This window comes from Callithrix jacchus, chromosome 1, assembly GCF_049354715.1.
Source record: "Callithrix jacchus isolate 240 chromosome 1, calJac240_pri, whole genome shotgun sequence".
Taxonomy (NCBI): Eukaryota; Metazoa; Chordata; class Mammalia; order Primates; family Cebidae; genus Callithrix; species Callithrix jacchus.
This window is the reverse complement of record NC_133502.1, coordinates 142,864,211-142,879,478: the sequence shown is the minus strand read 5'-3', so window position 1 is coordinate 142,879,478 and position 15,268 is coordinate 142,864,211. Positions and strand designations below refer to the sequence as shown.

General features: G+C 42.1%; 1 protein-coding gene across 1 annotated transcript; it reads left to right on the top strand.

Annotated features, from left to right (window-relative positions):
- Positions 1–11,636: 11,636 nt before the first annotated feature.
- Positions 11,637–13,485, top strand: LOC100412773 (olfactory receptor 2S2). The gene has a single exon (XM_002743072.6). The coding sequence runs from the start codon at positions 11,698–11,700 to the stop codon at positions 12,655–12,657; it is 960 nt and encodes a 319-aa protein (XP_002743118.4). The 5' UTR covers positions 11,637–11,697; the 3' UTR covers positions 12,658–13,485.
- The last annotated feature ends 1,783 nt before the right edge of the window (positions 13,486–15,268 follow it).

The window sequence follows — 15,268 nt, the reverse complement described above, 5'->3', positions numbered from 1 at the left end:
GGCACCTGTAATCCCAGTTTCTCAGGAGGCTGAGGCAGGAGAATCACTTGAACCTGGGAGACGGAGGTTGCAGTGAGCCAAGATCACTCCATTACACTCCAGGCTGGGTGACACAGTGAGACTCTGTCTCAAAAAGAAAAAAGAAAAAGAAGAAGAACACTGAAACAAATACAGAACCCAGAAATAAATTCACATATTTAAGGCCAACTGATTTTTGATAGAGGTGCCAAAAGCATTCACTGGGGAAAGGACAGTCTCTTCAAAAAATGGTGTTGGTAAAACTGGATACCTATATGCAGAATAATGAAACTAAGACACCCGTCTCTCACCATATACAAAAATAAGACCCAAAATTATGAAACTACTAGAAGAAAACATAGGGAAAACACTTTAGGACACTGGTCTGGGAAAGATTTTTATGAAGAATGCACAGGCAACAAAACCAAAAATAAACAGAGGATTATATACAACTAAAAAGCTTTTGCACAGCAAAAGAAGCAATCAATAGAGTGAAGAGACAATCCGCAAGGAATTAATATCTAGAATATACAAATAACTCAACGCAATGGCCAACAACAACAAAAATATAGTTGGCCCTTGAATAGCAGTTTGAAATGTACAGCTTCACTTACACATAATCTTTCTTCTGCCTCTGCCACCCCTGAGACAGCAAGACCAACCCTCCCTCCTCTACTTTCCTCACCATCTACTCAACATAAAGACAATAAGGATGAAAAACTTTATGATGATCCACTTCTACTTAATGAATAGCAAATATATTTCTCTTCCTTATGATTTTCTTAATAGCATTTTCTTTTTCTAACTTACTTTATTGTTAGAATACAGTATGTAACACATATAACATATAAAATATGTGTTAATTGACTGCTTCTGACATTGGTAAGGCTTCCAGTCAAGAGTAGGCTAATAAGTTTTTGAGAAGTCAAAAGTTGTACATGGATTTTCAACTGTGCTGGGGGTTAGAGCCCCTAACCCTCACATTGTTCAAAGGTCAACTATAATATGATTTAAAAATTGGCAAATAGCCGGGTGCAGTGGCTCACACCTGTAATCCCAGCACTTTGGGAGGCCAAGGCGAGTGGATCACAAAGTCAGGAGTTTGAGACCAGCTTGACCAACATGGAGAAACCCCGTCTCCACTAAAAGTACAAAAATTAGCTGGGCATGGTGGCATGCACCTGTAATCCCAGGAGACTGAGGCAGGAGAATCACTTGAACCCACGAGGTGGAGGCTGCAGTGAGCCAAGGCCATTGCACTCCAGCCTGGGCAACAGAGCAAGACTCTGTCTCAAAAAAAAAAAAAAAGGAAATGATCTGAATAGACATTTCTCAAAAGAAGACATACAAACGACCAATGAATATACGAAAAAATGCTCAATATCATTAATCATCAGGGAAATGCAAATCAAAATTGCAATGAGACACCATCTCATCCCAGTTAAAATGACTACTATCAAAAGAGAAAAATAACAAATGCTAGCAAGGATGAAGAAGAGAAGAGAAGCACATGTTGTTGTTCAGAATATAAACTACTACAGCTGTTATGAAAAACAGTATGGAGGTTCCTCAGAAAGTTAAAAATAGAATTACCACATGATTCAGCAATCCCACTACTGGGTCTATATCCAAAGGAAAGGAAATTACTATGGTGAGGAGCTACCTGCACGCCCATGTTCACTGCAGCACTATTGACAATAGCAAAGATAGGGAATCAACCTAAGTGTCCACCAAGAGATGAATGGATGAAAAAAATGTGGTTTATGTACAAAATAGAATACTATTTGGCCATAAACAAGAATAAAACCCGTTATTTGCAGCAATATGGATGAGCCTAGAGTACATGTTAAGTGAAATAAGCCAGGCAGAGAAAGATAGATAGCATATGTTTTCACTCATATGTGGAAGTGAAATAAGCTGATCTCATAAAAGTAGAGAACAGAGTAGTGATAATTATAGGCTGGGAAGTGGGGGTGGGGGAGGAGGGAGAATTTGGCTAATGCATACAAAATCATAGCTAGAGAGAAGGAATAAGTTCCAGTATTCTTTAGCCCTGTAGGGCAACTACAGGTAATAATAATTTATGCTGTATTTTCAAACAGAAGAGAGTATTTTGAATGTTTCCAACACAAAGAAATGCTAAATGTTCAAGGTGATGGATATGCTTTAAAAAAAAAAAACCTTGATTTTATCTGTGTACATTGCATACAGATATTTGAATGTCACCTTGAACCCCAGGTGACAAATAAAAATTAACTTACAATGGATCACAGATTTAAAGTGCAAAACTATAAATCTTCTAGCACAAAAAAATATAGGAGAGAAATCTTTGAAACATTGAGCACAGTGGAGAGTTCTTAGGCATAACAACAAAAGGCACAATTCATGAAAAAAAGATAAATTTGGATGTCACCAAAACAACTTTCAAAATCTGACAGTATACAACAACAATAACAATAATCCAATTAGAAAAGGGAAAAAATACATGAAGATATATCTTGTCCAAACAGAATCTACAGCAGCAAATAGCAATGAAAAGATGTTCAACATCACTAACTTTTATGGAAATGTAAATTAAGACCATAAGGAATCACTTCACACCTCTTGGAACAGGTAAAATAAAACATGTTCACAGCACTGAAGTTGGCAAGCATTCAGAGAAACTAGATCTCTCACACATTATTGGTGGGAGGTGTATATGAAACACCTACTCTGGAAAACAGGCAGTTCCTAAAAACACTAAATACATGCTTGCCATATAACTCAGCAATTACACAAAACTAAATAACACTCTGGTATTTATCCCGGGAAATCAACATTTATGTCCACACTAAAAAATCTACTATACAATTAATTGTTCGCGGTAGCTTTATTTTCAATAGCCAAAAATTGGGACAACCAAAATGTCCTCAAAAGGGTCAATGGATAAACAAACTTTGGTACATCCATGCCATAGAATACCATTCAGCAATAAACAGAAATTAGCTACTGATATATGCAGCAACACGAATAGACCTCACAGCATTACACTGAGTGAGAAAAAGTCAGTATCAAGAGATTATATACTGTATTACTCCATTTCTACACCATTCTCAAATGACAAAATTGTGGGGATGGAAAACAAATTAGTGGCTGCCAGGCATTATAGATGGTGTGGGGAGGAGATTAGGTATGACTAGAAAGGGATAGCATGGGGGACACCTTCGTGGTGATAGAATAGTGCCACATCTTGATTGCGCTGGTGGTTGTATGAATCCACACATGCAATAAAATGAGATGAAACTACACATACACATTGCACTAATGTCGATTTCTTAGTATGCTATTGCATATTGAATATTGTGTATTCAGGCAAGGTGTAACAAACAGGCAAAACTAGCAGAAGGATACAAGAGACATCTTTGTACCATCTTTGCCACTTTCTATGAATCTATAATTAATTTTAAAGTTTAGAGGTTTTAAAAACAGGTAACAATAATTCAATGCCTTTTTGTGATAAATATTCTTAGCCAACCAGGAACAAAAGAGAACATTCTTTACAGGAGAAAAATTATCTATGAAAACCTATGGCAAATATCATATTAAACGGTGAAAATAGTGAAAGTATTTGCTCTGAGATGGGAATGAGATAAGGAAGTTTGCTATTGCTACTTTTCATTCAGTATTGAACTGGAGCAACAGCTTGTGCAACAAGGCAAGAAAAAGAAACAAGAAGTCTAAAATTTTTGAAGCAAGGAAAAAAACTGTCATTATTCACAGATAATATTATTGTGACCTATGAGAAAATCTAAAATAATTTACAGATATAGTATAAGAATTGAAAAGGGTTTATGAGACTAGACTGTGAGGACAGATTTTTAAAAATGAAAATAAATTTTAAAGGAAATAGAAAATAAAAATTTTATTATATTTTTTTTAAGAAAAGACAGTTTAGTTTAGCCAGGTCACTAGAACTAAATTAAAAGCAAAAAGAAATCTATTGCATTTCTACATTTCAGCAAGAGATAATGAAATTTTTAAAAAAGATACCAAGAAATATAAATTAACTAGGGGTAAACCTGGCAAAGAGTTCTAAGATCTTTAGGCATGAACGTATAAATTATAAAAAATTTTGAATAATATTAAAATAAAGAGAGGACTGTTTATCAATCACGGTTTGGAAAACTCAATGTTATAAAGATGTTAGATCTCTTTAAATTGATCTATAGAGTCAGTGTTATCCCTATTTATTTATTTAATGACAGAGTCTCACTCTGTTGCCCAGGTTGGAATGCAGTGGCGTGATCTCAGCTCACTGTAGACTCCACCTCCTGGGTTCAAGCAATTCTCTTGCCTCAGCCACCCAAGTAGCTGAGATTACAGGCACATGCCACCATGCCTGGCTAATTTTTATATTTTTAGTAGAGATGGGGTTTCACCATATTGGCCAGGCTGGTCTGGATTTCCTGACGTCAAGTGATCCACATACCTTGGCCTCCCAAAGTGCTGGGATTACAGACATGAGCCACCACACTTGGCCTTATCCCAATTTTTAATCACAGAAAGAAATATTGTAGAATGTAATAAGCTGGTTGTATAGTTTATATAGAACAAAAGGACCAACAAAAGCTATGACATATCTGCAGAAGTATTGGATGGAGGTGAAGGAATGTGCCCTATGAGAAATGAAGACACACTATAAAGCAATCAAGGAGGGAAGTGTCGTGATGACACAGGAATAGACAAGTAAACCAATGGAAACGATTAGCAACGCCACCCACAGATCCATTTCTGTTACAAGACCTGATGCATGGCAGAGATGGTATTGCAGATGGGTGGAGAAAGGATGGGTTGTAAATTCAATTAGGAAAACCAGGAATATGTATGTATACCAGGATAAATATATAAAATATTCATAGTAGCATTTGTTGGGAAGCAACCCAATTATTCATCAAAGTAGAATGTATACATAAGCTGTGTTACATTCATTTGATGGATTTTAACAATATAAATTAACAAACTTAGCTACATTCATAAATATAGATCATCTCACAAACATAATAATATTGAGTGAAGAAACAAGTCAAAAAAAAAATACCTACGACTGATATAATTTATCCAGAGATTAGAAAGAGGCAAACCTAAATTATACTGCTTAAGGATGCATACATAGACAATAAAATTTAAGAAAAGCAAGGAAATTATTATAACTAAAACCAGGAGTGTAGTTATCTCTGGAAGGAGGGGAAGAGGACTAGGATCAGGAAGGGATACCCCAGGAGCCTCAAAGGTACTGGCAATGTTCTGTCTCTTAAATTAGGTGGTAATTACTAATATTCTCTAGATTAAAGATATGTTTTATATACTTTTATATTAATATGTATATGTGTGCTATATTTCACATTTAAAATTATTACAAATATCAAAAATTTTAAGTACCAAGTTTTAAATACTATAGTGCCATATAACTTCTCACCTATCAGATTGGCTAAGACCAAAAGACCAACATACTATGCTGGCAGAATGTGGGAACACAGACATTCTCATTCACTGTTAAGAGGAATGTGTGAATTTGACAATCTCTATCAAAATTACAAATGAGCATAAAACAGATATATTTTCACCACATGTGCTGAATTATGAATATGCAATGGTATTTGTTGTAGCATTGATTGTAACAGCCCAAGGTTGGAAAATCAGTGACCATCAATGGCTGGGCACAGTGGCTCAGCCTGTAATCCAGCACTTTGGGAGGCCGAGGCAGGTGGATCACTTGAGGTCAGTGGTTTGAGACCATCCTGGCCAACATGGTGAAACCCTGGCTCAACTAAAAAATACAAAAAATTAGCTATGTGTGGTGGCACATGCCTGTAATCCCAGCTACTCTGGTGGCTGAGGCAGGAGAATCACTTGAACCCAGGAGGCAGAGGTTGCAGTGAGCCGAATTGTGCCACTGCACTCCAGCCTGGGCGACAGAGCAAGATTCTGTCTCAAAAAATAAAATAAAATTAGCTGGCGTAGTGGTGCACATCGGTAATCCCAGCTACTTGGAGGCTGAGGCGCGAGAATCGCTTGAACCCAGGAGGCAGAGGTTGTAGTGAGCCAAGATCTGTACTCCAGCCTGGGTCACAGACCAAGACTCTGTCTAAAAAAAAAAAAAAAAGACCACCAGTAGCTGACTGGTTAAAGGATGGTACACCCATACAATGGAGTATATGCAGCCATTTAAAGGAATGAGGCAGCAATTATTTTTTAGGAAAACTCTCCAATATATATTTTTAAATGAGAAAAGGAAGATCATAAAACAATGTATATTTCTGCTTAGTCTCAAAAATATTTATTAGTATATGCATAGAATATCTTGGGAAAAATTTCACACAAGAAATGCTAATACTGCTTGCCACAGAGAGAATGACTGGGTGATTGGAGAGTGAGGCTTAATTTTTAATATATACACTTCTGTATCTTAATTTTGTTCCAAGTCAAGTAATATCTACTAATAATGATGATGATCGTGGTGGTGATCCCAGCTACATGATGACAACTACAAGTGATGGAAAAGAGAATCGGATGTATTGAGACTGAAATCTCAGCTCTGCCACTCACAAGTGATCACTGGTAAATTGCTTAACTTTTGGAATGCTGTCCCTCAAATGAAAACATCAGGGGATAATACGAAGCTTCTGGGCAGACTGGAGTAGGCACTCAACACACATGCATCATGTACATATCATATATGTACGGCGTCTGTCGTGTGCCCAGCACATGATGGCGCTCAATAGATGGAGCTTGGACTGCTGCTGCTGTTGGAAGGCATCTATCTTGTCACCCACTCTGGATCTCTAGGACTTCAACTTGGGGACAAGGTGCTCTTCCCTGAAGTGAGCAGTGTCTTTGCTTCTCTGACACCTGAGGGAAAGCTCACGGGGGAGCCAGCATTTTTGAGGTCTCCTCTCTATGTCCAGTAGGCTGGGCCCCTTTCACCGCCTCTGATTGGGATGGAGTGTGGTCCCTGGAGCTCCCAGGTATGCATCGACCTGTGCCCTGTGCAAATGTGGCACTCCAAACTTCAAATTACTTGTGGGATTAGCAGGTCCCTGGAGTAACTAAGGTGTCAGGGGCCCCCTGGAGTCCACGGTGCAGCTTGAGGATTCCTTAGGCTGCTGGGGAAAACCTACCTTCAGGATTTCTGGGCCTGAGACCCAGTTGCCAGATCTTCTTCATGAAGAGTCTGGAGCTGGGACACCAGCATCTAGCCGGCACAGCTGGAAGGAAGGGAGGGAGCACCACCAGAGGCTAAAGTCCTCACACGATTTAGAAGGAAAAAGAAGAAAGAGGGTCTCCCAGGTAAGTTAGGGGTATGCCAGGGGTCGTTCTCTGGCACAGTGTCTGGCTGGGGCCCAGGGAGGAACTGAGAATTGTGTGTGGGATCAGGAGACTCCGAAGTGGCCGCCACCGGGCAGGAAGCAGATGGGGAGAGCTGGGCTGGGGCGGGGGCAGAGGTGGGGCAGTGCCTCCTGCAGGACATTTCCCTCTGATGCACTTTTCTCCTCACCCAGCCTCTGCTACCAGAAACCTTCCAGCTGCCACTGGTCCTAGGCAGCTGCTGCTGGGGCAGAGAGGAGCTGTTGGGCTCCCAGCGCCCTCCAGGGACCCCATGAGCCAAGTCCCCTCCCTGTCCTTGCTGCTCTGTCCCCACACAAGCCCTGAAGGAGGCAGGCAGGGCTTCCATCCCACTCCACAGGTGAGGAAGGGAGGCTCAGAGGAAAAGCAGACTCCCTCAGGGTCAGGGGACATGAGGCAGGTGGACCTGCACGCAGCCCTGTCTTACAGAGCCCACTCTGTGACTAGCGCTTTCTGTTTCTCTCACCCTCCACTCAGAAATGCTGAGATTTTTTCTGAATACAAAATAATTTGTACCCATCCTATTCAGAGAAAATTTGCCCTGCCCCTATGGATTTTGCTATCTTTTCTTTCCAGTCATTTTTCTTTATTGTCCTTTTCTTTTTTGGGGGAGGGGTGGAGTCTCACTCTATCACCAAAGCTGGAGTGCAATGGTACGATCTCAGCTCACTGCAACCTCCGCCTCCCAGGTTCAAACAATTCTCCCACCTCGGCCTCCCAAGTGGTTGGGATTACAAGCACGCGCCACCATGCCTGCTAACTTTTTTTTTTTTTTGTAGTTTTAGTAGAGACGGGTTTCATCATGTTGACTAGGCTGGTCTTAAACTCCTGACCTCAAGTGATCCTCCCGCCTCAACCTCCCAAAGTGCTTGGATTACAGGTGTGAGCCACCGCCCCTGGCCTCCAGTCACTTTTTATCCACGTGACTGTTTACCTAACTGAGATCATAACAGCGTGTACAAGTTTGACTTCGCCCTTTTAATTTATCATTATGCTATAGTAATATAAGCATGGAGAAAATCACAAATAGAACTGTAAGGTCTGTCTAATATTAATTCCATTATGTGAAAAGCATGGTTTACTTAAGCATTTATTGGTGGAGAGCGGTATTGTTTCCTATTTTCACTCACAAATATTGCTGTGATAAATACCTTTATTGAGAGATCCTGGCCTTTAGGCTCACTGATTCTTTAAAACATTTTCTCACTGATTCTTTAAAATATTTCCTGGAAGGACAATGGCTGAGGTGAGGGATAGGCAGGTTTTTTGAATTTTTCCTTTTTCTAGACAAATTCCCCTCCAGAAAGGCTGCCTGAGAATGTATGGGGCTCTTTTTACAGCGCCGCGTTGCCTCCTGCTTCTCATCTGCCTGCTGGCTCCAGAACAGGTAGAGATGAGACCATGAGCCAAATCGGGTCCCTTGGACAAACTGAGACTTCATGCCTGCAGGAACTGGCCACAGAGCCCAAAGCTTCCCCTCCTCCCCTTGCTCTCCCTGGCTGCCTCCCACCTCCCTGCTTCTCTCCCTCCTCTCATGGGGCTGCAAGTGCCAGACCTCTTGGTTTGCTTTCATTCTGAGTCCCTTCCAAAACCTGACCCAGCCCTACTAACTGTTGAATGTTTCTTGGTGGACAACCAGGAATTTGGATCTCCCCTTCACACACACACAGACACACACACACCCCTCACACCCATCAGTGTGGGCAGCCACCTTCACCAAGGACTGCTCCCTGCCTACAGAGGTCAGCACTCGAGAGTCCTGGACAACCCTCAGAGCTGGGATGCCCTGGAAAGCAATTGTTCAGCCTTCTCATGAAGCACATGGAAAACTGAGGCCTAGGGAGGCAAAGAGACTTGCTCCAGCTTGACTGAATATCCATCTCCCAGGCAGGTGTAGTTCCACTAGCTCTGATCTCAGAGTGCAAAATCTTCCTAGCTGTACAGTTCATTTCAATTAAACAAATGTACTCAGCAACTTTTCATGACAGGCACTGAGGCTTCCACGGAGGCAGCTCCGAAGGAGGCCAAATCCCATGCATCATTCATGCCCAGAGGATATTATTCACGGATAGAAACCTCTGTGTGCATAGACTTATTTTGTGGAATGGGCAGTGTGGCTTCCCTAGCATCTGCTTGTCGCTTTGGAATCTGGTTTGTCGCACCGAATGTAATGTTTACTTTTCTTCATTTTCTGGAGGGGGTGAGAGATGCACTAGGAGGAACGGGAGATCAGCTGGGGGGAAGTTCATGGTGGGGCTCACAGGGAGTCGGCTTGTACTGAGCAACCAGGAACATCCTCCTGTGCTGTACTAAAGGATGTGGAGAGGGAAACAGGATTGCACAGGAAATACCTTGAGACCCTGGTTGCATAATGGGGAAAGTTTCTCCTGGGTTAGACTAATGATTCCCTCCTTGGCACAGTTTTGCATCACCTACCCCCACCCCCACACCTTTCTCCTGGAAGCATGTGGCAGTGTCTGGAAACATTTTGGCTGTTATAACTCAGAGTAGAAGGTGCTACTGGCAACTGATCAGTGGAGGTCAGAGACTGCTGAACATCCTATAATGCGCAGGACAGTCCTCACACCAAAAGATTATCCAGCACAAAATGTCAATCGTAAAGAATTTGAGAAACCCTGAGTTCCATTTAGGGTGGGAGCTGCACTGCCTGACAACACATCTGACATAAGCCTCCCGCATGAGTGAAGAGAGAGGGTGTTGGACAGTGAGACCGGCCAGAGAACACACAGAGCTGAGATCATAACGTGTCTATAAGTTTGACTTTGCCCTTTTAATTTATCATTATGCTATAGTAATATTAGCATAGAGAAAATTATATAAACAGGACTGTAAGGTCTGTCTGGTATTGGAGCGACAGGATCTTTTGCAAAGCTGTGCACCAAAAGAGAAAAGCAGCTGTTTCATGAGAGGACTCAGGACTAGGGCATGGGACCTGACTCCAGCTCTGCCCTTCAACCCCAAGGGGCAAATGTATCTTCTGAGTTCCAGTTACTTCATCTGTAAAACCTGAATGATGATATCTCCTCCATGAGCTGTTTGAAGGAATATGGCACAGGGTGGAGTCTCACTAATATTAAAATTAACCACTCATCTTGCATCATCCACCCACTCTTATACACACTCCTAGAGCCGTTGTCATTAAGAAGGAGCTACAGAAATATTATCTATGAGTATTTTGAATTTAGAGTCAGGGAAATTGCAGGCAAGAGACTAGATATCCTCAACACAAAGGCATATAGATATTCCTATAAGCCAGCTTCTTGCACAGAACTCAAGAATGGAGTCAGGGAGTCAGAAGGTAACACAAGAATAAAATGCTAACATAAAAGGATGAAGAGAAAACATCCTTAGTCTCTCACAGTTAGGAATTTCACACACGTCCTAATGACATGGATCAGAAGTTAATGCTGTATACTATCTGATAACTGAGGCTAGAGTGTGCTTATTAACATGACATTAACTAGTTGGTAAAAGCTGCACCGTTGTCTCATGATGTGAGTTCAGTCACACCAACAAATCCATTTGTTGGCTTCATAAATTTCCCAGCTAAAGGACCTCTCCATATCTTACAATAAATCCATATTTCAAATAGGCAGACCCATTGCTGGCAATGCTCAAGCCCGTGTCACTAGAGTGAAGGAGTAACCCTCTTTATGGCTGACCATTAACTAGGCTTGTTTCTGTATGAATATGGCTGAACAATTTTGCACAATTTCCTCCCACGTGTAATCAAAGTTTAAAGAAACTTCATCATTTGTTAGGTCTAGGAATCGCATCTGCTTGGGAATTTTCCTCTCTGAGAATCTAAGAAAGCCCAGATCAAATGAAATTGCTATGGATTTGCATTAAAGAGAAATAAGTCATAGCATTGCCTAGCACTTAATCACAAAGCAGAGGAAAAGCCCTCCTTGGGCCAGGGACATGCCCTGCTGGGTTCAAGTCTTGTCTCTATCACCAACTTGCTCAGAAGACTTGGATGGGTCACTCCTCCTCCCTAGGCCTCTATCACCTTTGTGGACACCGAGAGGGTTCAGCAACATCAGAAAAAATCCTCAAGCACAGCTGGACATTTGAGGCCCTCACCCACTGCAGGTCCAGCTCTGACCTTCTGTCTTCTAGGACACCCCCTCCTGTCTCTTTCCATCATTTTTCTCTTGCACAGATATGTTCTCCTATTATGCAGTGGGAACTTCACCACATATTAGATGCCTAGGACTCTTCCCAAAAAGCCTAATGTGCTGCTCAGTACTTTGCTGATGGCAGAGGGGATATCACATGGAAAAAGCCAATGAGACCTCCCCTGTGATGGGGTTCATCCTCCTGGGCCTCTCTGCCCATCCAGAGCTGGCAAAGACATTCTTCGTGCTCATCCTGCTGATGTACCTGGTGATCCTGCTAGGCAACGGTGTCCTCATCCTGGTGACTATCCTTGACTCCCGCCTGCACACGCCCATGTACTTCTTCCTGGGGAACCTCTCCTTCCTGGACATCTGCTACACAACCTCCTCAGTCCCACTGGTCCTGAACAGCTTTTTGACTCCCCAGGAGATCATCTCCTTCTCAGCCTGTGCTGTGCAGATGGCACTCTCCTATGCCATGGCAGGAACAGAGTGCCTGCTCCTGAGCATCATGGCATTTGATCGCTACGTGGCCATCTGCAACCCCCTTAGGTACCCTGTGGTCATGAGCAAGGCTACCTACGTGCCCATGGCTGCCAGCTTCTGGGCAGCTGGAAGCACTGCCTCCATGGTGCAGACATCCCTTGCAATGAGGCTGCCCTTCTGTGGAGACAACATCATTGACCACTTCACCTGTGAGATTCTGGCTGTCCTGAAGTTGGCCTGTGCTGATATCTCTGTCAATGTGATCAGTATGGGAGTGACCAATGTGATCTTCCTGGGGGTCCCAGTTCTGTTCATCTCTTTCTCCTATGTCTTCATCCTTGCCACCATCCTGAGGATCCCCTCAGCAGAGGGGAGAAAAAAGGCCTTCTCCACCTGCTCTGCCCACCTCACTGTGGTGGTCATCTTTTATGGGACCTTATTCTTCACGTATGGGAAGCCCAAGTCTAAGGACTCCGTGGGAGCAGACAAAGAGGATCTTTCAGACAAACTCATCCCCCTCTTCTATGGGGTGGTGACCCCCATGCTCAACCCCATCATTTACAGCCTGAGGAACAAGGATGTGAAGGCCGCTGTGAGGAGCCTGCTGAGACCAAAAGGCTTCACTCAGTGATGGCGGAGGGGTCCTCTGTGTTTGTCACCCACTTGGATGTAAGGAATCACAATCACATCAGCTGCCATTCAAAAGTCAAGTCATGTGACCTAAGTCCATTTGCAGGAAATGTTAAACTTTTCAGACAATATCTCCTGAGCTTTAGTGACGTGACTGACAGCTTCAACAGACACCATACCCAATAAATAATCGACTGTGATGAAGACATTCTGAACACATGGTAAAACCACATAAAGCAGGATGGATGGCCCTTCGAGTGTCTCCACTCTAAAGTTAGAACAGGGACGTGAGAAGGTTCTCAGCAACTTACCGACCCTACTGGATTCATCAAATAAATCAGGAGTAAGGAGGGAGTGGACACTTTCATTGAGGCTTTAGTTTATTACATTCAGTTTGCCTGAGTGGCTAAGAGAAGATAAGTTCTTCACTTAGAGAGCTTTTAGTTGTGAACCATCTATTTTGATGACTGAATATCTTTTTTTTTAAGATGGAGTCTCGCTCTGTCGCCCAGACTGGAGTGCAATGGTGTGATCTCAGCTCACCGCAACCTCTGCCTCCTGAGTTCAAGCAATTCTCCTGCCTCAGCCTCTTGAGTAGCTGGGATTATAAGCACAAGCCACCATGCCTGGCTAATTTTTGTATTTTTAGTAGACATGGGGTTTCACTGACCTTGTGATCTGCCCGCCTCGGCCTTCCAAAGTGCTGAGATGACAGGCATGAGCCACCGCACCTGGCCAACTGAATATCTTTGTAGTTGTGAGAAAATTTTGCTCTTTTCTTCTTGATGCACTGCAGCTCATTAAACATCACCCAGTATATTAAATAAAATTCAAGGAGTAATGAATTCAACTTTGACATTCTTCACTTATGGAATTTCACAACAGGAAAGCTTATATTCTGATAGACACCAAATCATGTTCTAGAAAAAAGACGATAAATAGATAGAGTTAGAAGTAGACAGATGGTGGCTATATATGTTTGAAGACTTTGGGGCTAATTTTTGTTTTTGTTATTGTTTTTGAGAAAGAGTCTCGCTGTATCACCCAGACTAGAGTACAGTGTCGTCATCCCCGCTCACTGCAACCTCTGCCTCCTGGGTTCAAGCAAGTCTCCACCCTCAGCCTCCTGAGTAGCTAGGGCTACAGGCATGCACCACCATGCCTGGCTAATTCTTGTATTTTTAGTAGAGGCAAGTGCTGGGATTACAGGCGTGAGCCACAGTGTTCCAGCCTACGGGGCTAAATTTTCATAGGTTTCTTTGTTCCAAGAATTCCCAGAGCCTTTATTATGCAAAGGTTCACTGTGAATGTCCCACAGAGAATAAAGTTGTAGCATTTCCTGAGCCTCCAAAGTTCAGCGCAATAAAAACTGGGAAGCATTTTTTTTACCCAAGTGTTTGGGCAGATTCCTTACCCTCTTTTGCCTGTCTATTCATAGATACAGAAGACAGACAAGATGTTCAGAAATTGGTGTGGATGAAAAGCAGCAGTTTTATAGCAAGTTATATCAAAGTCGAGAATATTATAAAAATTATTTAAAAGGAAACTTTAGAAAGTGAATCCGATTTTAAGAATAGGTGTTGAAATATTTTTGCTTCCAGTGATATATTTTTCTTATATTTGTTAAGAATTAACTGGATCATTTGAGCTCAGAAATTTAAGACCAGCCTGAGCAACATAGTGAGACCTAATCTCTATTTAAAAAAGAAAGAATTGCATAAGATAAGGATGCATATTTTGCTACTAAAATTTCACTGTATTGTGTTAGTCTAAGGTTCTGATTTCTACTTGCCCTGGAAGAGAAACAATCCTGCTACTGCAGATACACGAGAGTGACATCTAGTGGCCATACAAGGCAACTTCAGACATTTACAGAGCCGTGCTGTGCTTTTACAAGCAGCTGCACAGGTCTCTTTCTTCACCCGTGACTACATAGTCCATGGAATTTCTCTCCAATATTCCTGACCCCATTCATTCAGCATCTGCTTGGATACCTCCAGTGATAGAGAATTAACACTTTCAGGTTCTAGCTGTTTCATTCAGTCCCACTAGCAAATTCTTCCTTGAATTGTACTAACATATATGTGTCTCCATTAGCATCTATCTTTGTTAGCATCTTTCAGTCTTAATTTAGCTTCATGCCTTTACATGAAATATACCTTATCTCTTCTTTCTTCTGATATATAAAGATTGTTCTCCTGGTTCCTGGGTCTTTTTTCCCTCCAGCATAAACAGCCCCCATACTTCTACCTGTGCCAAAATCACCCAGTTTACCCAACTGACAAGTACTAAATTGTGTCCACAGTATCAAGTTTAATTCCAACAGTGTGTGATATTTCTGAAAATACCTTGGGAATAATAGTGATAGTGCTAATCTAACTCTGTTTCCCCAGGGCAGTGGAGATCTGCCTGGGAGAGAGAGACACTTGAATGAACCTGCCTCCTGGTGAAGCTGTCCTTACTCACTTTCTCTTCCTTGAGGAATGGCGGTCATATTCTTTTATATTATAAATTACAGTATTACAGTGTAACTGCTGAGTCAGAAATGCATCGCTTCCTCTAGGAACACTGTCACCTTTCACTCCCACTCTCTTTTGGACATCAAGGGAGGG